Here is a 9,060-nt window from a genome sequence, read left to right as displayed (position 1 = left end):
GCTGGTGGTTCAAACCCACCAGCCACTCCTCAGAAGGAAGGTTGGGCAATCTACTTCTGTAGTGATACTGCCTCGGAAACCCAAGGAGGGGTCACAATGAGTCAGGTCTGACTTGACAGCACATAACAACAACAACATGTATGTATATGTAATGACATATATGTTTGTGTTGCAGTTAGTTAGTTTTTTTTAACCTGGTACATTTTTGTAAAGAGCTCTGGTGGCGAAGTGCCTAAGGCATTTGACTGCTCACCAGAAGGCTGGTGGTTCAAACCCACCAGCCACTTCTCAGAAGGAAGGTTGGGCAATCTACTTTCGCAGTGATACCACCTCAGAAACCCAAGACGGGGTTGCTATGAGTTGGATCCGACCCAATATGGCAGGTGCCTAGAAGATCACAATTTGAGAAGGACTGTGCTAAAGCTATAGAAAATGACTGTGAATTATGAGATGAGAGCTCCTAGTTTTAATAATATAAGCATTTACTGAAGAATTTCTAACTAGATTTCCCAATCAATAGAATAACTAAACTTTGAGCAAATTTTCATTGACATAAGATATGCTGGTTCATTGTTTTTCATTCATCTGTTATATATGTCCATTAGTCAAAGAATCTGTCTACTCTTCTGTAATAATATCTGAAGTGATGGAGTGTGACCCAAGAAAGGAGAGTTGTGCTGTTACCCTTGGTCGTAGCAGACACTGGCTCACCAAAGCTTTGTCTGAGTCCAAGAAGTCAGCCAAGTTACCAAGTTAACATTTCAGTGAACACAAAGATTTTTGTGGTAGTTAAGGTTGTGTGTCAACTTGGCTGGGCTGTGGTTTTGAGTATCCACACGGATGAATGTAGTTATTTCCCATGATGAGATCATATCGCCTCCATGGTGGAATCTGCTGTGAGCAGCTAGGTAGTTGCCTTTGAGTGCAGCCTGCTTCCAGTAAGTAAAGTGAAGCTATGAGACAGGTCTCTAGCTTTTTGGCACATCTTGATCCTGCATTTGGCTGAGTCACAAGTGGCTTGCCATGCTTCCTGCTAATCAGGTACTGTGCCATTTTCCCTGCTGACCTTAGGTTTGTCAGCCTCAGCAGCCAGCAGTTGCCTGAGTTAGGAGATGCCTCCAGCTCCAGTGGGACTGGAATAAGAGGCAAAGCTGAAGCCCAAGGTTAACAGGACTTCGCCCAGCCCCTAGAGTCAGCACTCTGAATTTAGACATCTAGCTTCCTAAACTGTAAGAGAGTATATTCCTGTTTGTTAAAGCCATCCACTTGTGGTATGTCTGTTATAGCACCACAAAAAAAAAAAAACTGAGACAATTGTGTTCAATGATGAAGTCCAATTTACATTTTTAAGTGAAATGACCATTTGTTTACATTTCATATAATGTAATTTTAAAGAATTTTTAAATATAATAAATAATTCTTGTTGTTAAGGAACTATATTGGTGACTTAAGAAAAGTTTAGTTTATTATGTGAGATGATCTTTATACAGTCAACTGTTATATAAGTCAATAAAAAAATTAAGTCCTCTTCACAAATGGAGTAAAAGGATAAAGTCTATCAATATATTTGATGACCTTTGTGTTTCAAACAGAAAACAGGCAAAATCAAGGAAAACACAGACAAAATTCTAGAAAAATTCATGAAAACAGTATAAGAACAACATGACAAAATAAACAGATAATTGGAAACCATACAAAACAACAACTAGAAATCCAGACAATTAACAATAAAATTTCAGAAACAGATAACTCAGTGGAAGGATATAGAAATAAAATTGAATCAATAGAAGAAAGAATTTAGGAAATAGAAGACAAATCTTTTGATAATAACTTGTTTGAAGAACAATCGGAAAAAAGAATGGTGGTAGCCTAAGAATTAAGTGGAACATTATCAAGAAGAATAATCTACACGTGATTGGAATTCCAGAAGAGGAGGAGACCAAAAAAAAAAACACAGAGAGAATTATTGAAAGTTTTCTGACAGAAAACTTCCTTTTCCCTGATATCATGAAAGCAAGAAAGCTTCCATTCAAGAAGCTCAAAGAACCCTATACAAGATAGACCCCAAAAGAAGGTCACCAACCAAACTTTACAAAACCAAAGACAAAGAAAGAATTTAATAGCAGCTCAGGAAAAATAAAATATCACATACAAAGAGGCACCAATAAGACTAAGCTCTGATTTCTCAGCAGAAACCATGTAAGCAAGAGGGCAAGGGGATAACATATATAAAATCTTGAAGGAAAACAATTGCCAAAAGAATTATATATCCAGGAAAATTTTCTTTCAACAGTGATGGTGAAACTAAGACTTTCACAAACAAGTGGAAGTTAAGGGAATTTGTAGAAACCAGCCCAGTCTTACAAGAAATATTAAAGGAAATCCTTCAGCTATAGAACCAATAGCAGATAATATCCTGAGATAAAGACACATAACAACTTCACCCAGAAACAAACACAGATAAAGACTTTGCAAAAGTAAAATCAAGCTAAAAAACTGACTACCAGGATCCAGAGGACTTAAGTTGTAAAGGATCAAAAAAAACCAAATCCACTGCCATTGAGTAGATTCCAACTCATAACGACCCCCATTGGGTTTCCAAGGCAGTAAATCTTTATGGAAGTAGATTGCCCAGTCTTGCTTCCATGGAGTGGCTGGTGGGTTTGAACCACCAACCTTCTGGTTAGCAGTCAGATATCTTAAGTACTGTGCTACCAGAGTTATTGTAAAGGACAACAACTTCAAAACAGAAAGAGGGAATAAAAGTTGTAGTTACAGAATTTCCATCTGGGGAAGAAGTTAAGGTAATCTGAAGATGTAACAGACTGTTTGAATTTTAAGAGGATTAATGTAAACTTTAGGAACTATAAAGAAAATTAATAAATCTACCCACCAATGTAAAGTTATGGAAAACCAAAAACACCAACTCAATACACACAAAAACAACAATTGATAGGAAAAGGAAACCATATACAAAAAGAACTCAGCACAGAAAATTAGGAGCAACAAAGAAAATGCTAACACCATTTAAAAAAAGAGACAGCAATGAATCCATACCTATCAATAATCATATTGAATGTAAAGGGATCAAATGCACTAGTCAAGAGACAGAGAGTGGCAGAATGGATACATATATATGTTGTTGTTATGTGCCATCGAGTCAGACCTGACTCATAGCATAGTGCCTAAGGCACTTGACTGCTAACCAGAAGGCTGGTGGTTCAAACCCACCAGCCGCTCCTCGGAAGGAAGGTTGGGCAATCCTACTTCCATAGTGATACTGCCTCAGAAACCCAAGAAGGGGTCGCTATGAGTCAGGGCCGACTCAATGGCAAACAACAACAACAACAACAACAACAAAATATATATATATATATATATATATATATTGAGACCCATCAATATGTTGCCTACAAGAGACATACTTCAGACAGAAAGACATAAACAAGTTAAAAATCAAAGGATGGAAATATACATATGCTGAACAAATAGTATCCAAAAAAAAGTAAGGGTAGCAGTAATAATTTTGGATGAAATAAATTTTAAGTCAAAATTCATTATAAGAGACAAAGAAGAACATTATATAATGATTAAAGGGCCAATCTACCAAGAAGACATAACAATAAGAAAAATCTATGCATCCAATGACAGAGCTCCAAAATATATAAACTCTAGCAGAATTGGAAAGAGAAATAGATGGAACAATTAGAAAGAACTTCAATAAAGACACAGAAGATCTAAATAACATAATCACCCAACTTGAGCTCACAGATAGATACAGAATATTCCACCCAACAGCAGCACATTCTTCTCTAATGTACAAAGATTATTCTCCAGAGTAGATGATGGTCTAGGCCACAAAAAAACCTCAGTTCTTTTCCCAATACAAATACATTGACAAAATACAAAGCATATTCTCTGACTGTAACACTATAAGACTAGAAGCTGTTAACAAAAATAGAAAGGAAAAAAGAAATTCAATACACGGAAATGGAATAGCATCTTACCTAAAAACTACCAGGTCATAGAAGAAATTAAAAACAAAATTTAAAAAGTCTTAGAATCAAACGAAAATGAAGACACAACGTACCAAAACCTCTGGGACATAGCAAAAGCAGTGTTCAGAGGAAAATTTATAGCAATAAATGTACTGATCAAAAAAGAAGAAAAAGGCAAAATCAATACCTTAGCCCTACAACTCAAACAAATAGAAAAAGAGCAGCAGAAGAAGACCACAGTCATCAAAAGAAAGGAAATAATAAAGATTAGAGCAGAAATAAATGAAACAGAAAAAAAGAAAAACATGAGAAAATCAACAAGACTTGAAGTTGGTTCATTGAAAGGGTCAATAAAATTGACAAACCACTAGCCAAGCCAACTCAACAGCACATAACAACAACAACAACAGCAGCCAAACTGACAAGAGAAAAGAAAGAAAAGATGCAAATAACAAATAAGAAATGAAGTGGGTGATGTTACAACTGAACTAATGGAAATATAAAGGACCATAACAGCACGCTGTGAAGAATTGTACTCCAAAAAATTTGAAGACCTAGGAGAAATGGACAAATTTCTAAAAACACACTACCTACCTAAAATAACACCAACTGAGGTAGAAAATTTGAACAGACCCATAACAAAAGAAGAAATTGAAGAGGTCATTTAAAAAATTCCCAAGAACAACTATTAAAAAAAAGAAGAAGAAAACTGGCCCAGAAGGCTTCACTGGAGAATTCTGCCAAACATTCAGAGAATTGGCACCAATTCTCCTCAAACTTTTCCAGAACACAGAAAATAATGGAATACCCCAAATTTATTCTCTGAAACCAGCATGACCCTGTTAGCAAAGTGAGGCAAAAACCAAATATCCAAAGCCACTGCCATCGAGTTGATTCTGACTCATACTGACCCTACAGGATAGAGTAGAACTACCTCATAAGGTTTCCACAGCTGTAAATCTTTACAGAAGCAGACTTCCTCATGTTTCTCCCTCAGAGTGGCTGGTGGGTTCAAACCACCAAACTTCTGGTTAACAGAAACCATATGGTTCACAAAGCTGAAAATATCTAGTATCTTGCCTTTTACAAAATATATATATATATATATATATGCCAACAAACATCTGCTCTAATGTGTAGCAATGGATATTTTGGTTGAAAAGTAATGATTTTACATTGTTGTTGTTATTGTTTTATTTCTTAAACTCCTGGACACTTTTAAAATAAAATGTTTCTCTACTCTGCTGTCTCTAGAACTCCTAGCCAGAGGGCCTTCATGTTCTTGTCATCCCCTAAGCAATGCTTGGGCTCCAAGTTCAGGTCCTTGAATCTCCTCTCACTAGAGCAGTCAGCACCTCTAGGATTCTGCCTATTATGCTTTATTTCAACCCTTTGGTCTGATTAGTTCTTAGTCTTCATCCAGACAAGTTCTTAGTCTTCATGTAGCCTTTGGACCTGAGGGGCAAGTTGGGGAGGAAGGGGCTGCACCTTGGTACGCAGTGCTGAGGAAGGAGAAGGATCTGTGTGTTTTAATAGGGCTCAAAGTTTTAACATAAAGCAGTGTTACATAACCCTTTCAAGAGAAAAAAGAATCTCTTTTTAACATGCACACAAAAATTTCATGCTAGTAGGTGTGCTGTACTTATTCAGTCACTACACACAATACCAGTTGCCATCAAGTCGACTCTGACTCAAAGTGATCCTGTGTGTTTCAGGGTAGAACTGCACCCCATAGGGCTTTCACGAGATGTTACCTTTTGGAAGAAGAATGATTTTCTTTCAAAAGCCTCTGGGTGGGTTCGAACCACCAACCTTTATGGCTAGCAGTCAACCACTTAACCTTTTACACTACCCAGGGTCTCCATTTCTCATGATTAGACTAGCATTATGAGTGTTGAAGAAGACCACAGGGGTAAAGCACCATTCTCGTCACGCCACATCAAGGGTACAAGCTTTTGACTAGACAGCAACTTGTATTTTTATAGATAATACCTGAAACCCAAGCATATTATTGCACCTCCTTTTGGATCACTCAGCTATGTTGTTTCCTATGGTGTGAAAACCACTGCTTAAAAGAGCAAAGTTAGAATGGGGTGGAAAGCATCAGACAGAAGTTGACTGATGCAGTTTTTGAGGGGAATTAAAGGGGATGGGGGGTTTTAAGTGGAGTTTCTAAGTAGAATTTAATGACTGGTGTCCCTAGAGTACAGCTTCTTATTCCCGATAAGCTCTGAGGTCATCCTGTACTAAAACAAAGCCAAACAAGAGGGCACTTCAGATATTTCCCTAGAGGCCATCCTGGACATTACTGAAACAGTGTGAGGGAAATATTTACAGTTCTGATTGTCACTTAAGACGTTTCAATATTTCTTACCTAAGACTAAACACTAAATCTCTTTAAATATTTTCAGCTCACCATATTACTTGGCACTGAGCCATAAGCATCATTTCCTTTTTTATTTTAAAGAGAAGTAGAGGGTCTGCATAAGAACCCTTGGTAGTATAATGGTCACAGTACTCAAACTGAAAGGTTGGTGGTTCAAACCCACCAGCAGCTCTACAGGATGAAAGACCTGAAATTTGCTCTGCTATGAAGCCTAGAAAACCCTATAGGGCCATTCTAATCTGTCACACAGGGTCTCTATGAGTTGGAATTGATTGGACAGCACACAACAACAATAACAAAGGGTCTACACAGCCCTCTGCCCCGACCTTAAGCTGTCTTCTCCAACTGAATTTCCTCACTCACTAAATTGCCTCTGTCAGCAAATCTAGATGTTATCCTTGATTCCTCTCTTTTTTCCAGCTACATCTAATCAAATACTAAAAGTTGATTTTACCTCATAAATGCCTTTCCAATCCATCTCTTTTCTTTCCACCCCTACTGCCACTCTTTCAGCTCAGTATTTCTTGTATAAAACTGCAACAACTTCTGAACGAATTATGTCACTCTCTTGCATTAAATTCGTAGCTTTTGACTTCCAGTATGACAACACCCAAAGTTTATGATCTTGCTTCTACTAGAGTTTTCAGGCCAATCTCCCACAAATCTCTGTCACACAGCTTATGCTCCAATCACAGGGAACTTCTCTTAATTCTTTGTAGTCACCATGCTTACTCTTACTACCACTCCCACACAGAACCTGTTCTCATATGTAAATTTTTCCTAACCCGTCCACACCCGTTTTGTGTGGATAACCCTTACTGGATAATCTCCTACGCGTGTCAATTTCAGAGTAATTTCCTCCACTAAGTCTTCCTTGGCCACTCTTAAACTCGTGCATTTGTCCCTGTTGAATGTTTTTATCTGTTCTTAGCCCTTGAGTCTACATGATTCAGAAAATTTATTCCATGAAGGCGTAGCAATTTTTCTCTTGTCCATGTCTACCTTCTTATGCATACCATGGAATCCAGAGGTGGTGAGTAAATGAATGACAGAATCCTCCAAGCTGCCCTGAATCATGATCTACAAAGGAAGAAGCACTTTGACTCAGCTCCCAGAAGCCACCTGTGGGAGAATCCCTGGCTCTCTCAGACTAAAGCCCAGGTTTCAGGGATGAGAATCCAATGTGAAGAATCTGGTGAAACACTTCAAATCATTTCTTTACCCAGTGGCAAAGAACAGCAAACAGACTGACCCACAAAGGCTAAGGGTCAGTCACGAGAAGACACAAGAGGAAGTTGATGGGACAGTGGTTCTAAGTATCAAAAATTTGCCCACAGTCCTGCTCACTTTGATTCCTTTTTTATCAAAACAATGCTGCTTTGTAGGACTGTTGAATGTCATCAATCTGTAACACCCATGGGTCTCTAGGGTTAATCGCTATGGAATCATCATTCTCATAAAACAACATTATTAAACTATTACATGCAAAGAGTCTTGAAGTGTTCTGAATATTGTACTAAACAAGTCACAGAGGGGCCCTGATATCCAGGACTTTCCAGTCTGAGACAGTCATTGATGTTGGAAGGCAGCATGAGCTAACGGAGCTCTGAAGGAATGGAATCATGTTCCACATCCAGCAGTCTGATGCTAAATTGAATCTGCACAAGCTCCTTGCTAAAAGAAGCTTAAACTCTTTGCCGACATAAAGCTCTGTAGCACTGGTACTCTGCATGTTAATTTCACACTGACACAAACACAACGGTAAACAACCACATTGATTCTTCGGAGTTGAAAAGAAACCACTGAAATAGTAATGTTTTCTTCGTGATACAGTGAAATCTTGAGAGGTGGAACTCGACAGTACTGCTTTTCTGGGTCTCATAAGTTTTCCGCCTTTGACAGGTCTTATTACTTTTCTGTCTCTTGTTTTAGTGTAAAATATTTGAGTTCTCCTTCTCTAAGAGGTTTCTGCCCTACACATGTTCTGACTTTTGTAGGTTGTTTTGTCTACACTTGATATATTCATACATTTGACCTTCTGTCAGGGCCAACAAACATCCAGACCCATACTATGGCTTGTTTCTCCTCCTGACCTCATTGCACCTAGGGATTTTGCCCCAGGAAAATATTCTATGCGGATGTGTCGGGAATCAGTGGAATCAATATTATCAAAATTGCTACTGAGTCAGAGGTGTTTTTAAAGTTTTGACAAACAACATACAACACCCTTACCTAGTGATATTGTTATCCTATAATTATATTGTAGCTCTATCACACTGAAATTATAGGTTCTTGTGAAATGATACTAATAATCATATTTCACAGTGATATTCATTCATGGACCTTTTAAATGAATATTATCACACTAAGTCCTATTTCTTTTCATGAGGCATAAAATGGAAACCATGATTTCCCTAGTGTATCAGTTGGCTCTGAGGGATATTTTGATTGTCATATCAAGCAGAAAATATTGATGGAGCAGGTAAGAAAAGTAGATTCTGCTCTTCTTAGCAAGGAACTGAATATTAAAGTTATACTGCATGCTATGTATTATAAGTGTATAAGGCTATTCCTAAAGAATCCATTGAGTAATCATTTGATCTAGAATATAAAAGTTATTGAAATACACTTCAAAATCAAGAATGAATTTTAAAACTGCAAAATTAGCTAAAAGAA

The 9,060-nt window shown here is 37.6% G+C and overlaps 1 protein-coding gene across 1 annotated transcript in view; it reads right to left on the bottom strand.

Annotated features, from left to right (window-relative positions):
• CFTR (CF transmembrane conductance regulator) overlaps positions 1-9,060 on the bottom strand; it is a 247,152-nt gene that overhangs the window by 230,208 nt on the left and 7,884 nt on the right. Inside the window, exon 2 of the mRNA XM_007954507.1 lies at positions 7,170-7,324. Within this exon, the coding sequence (XP_007952698.1) occupies positions 7,170-7,324 (155 nt within the window). The remainder of the gene's footprint in view (positions 1-7,169; positions 7,325-9,060) is intronic.

Source organism: Orycteropus afer, unplaced genomic scaffold (genome assembly GCF_000298275.1).
Source record: "Orycteropus afer afer isolate SDZICR_OR568_19922 unplaced genomic scaffold, OryAfe1.0 scaffold00462, whole genome shotgun sequence".
In the NCBI taxonomy this organism is placed as follows: domain Eukaryota; kingdom Metazoa; phylum Chordata; class Mammalia; order Tubulidentata; family Orycteropodidae; genus Orycteropus; species Orycteropus afer.
The sequence above is the reverse complement of the archived record's forward strand: the minus strand, read 5'-3'. Positions and strand labels throughout refer to the sequence as shown.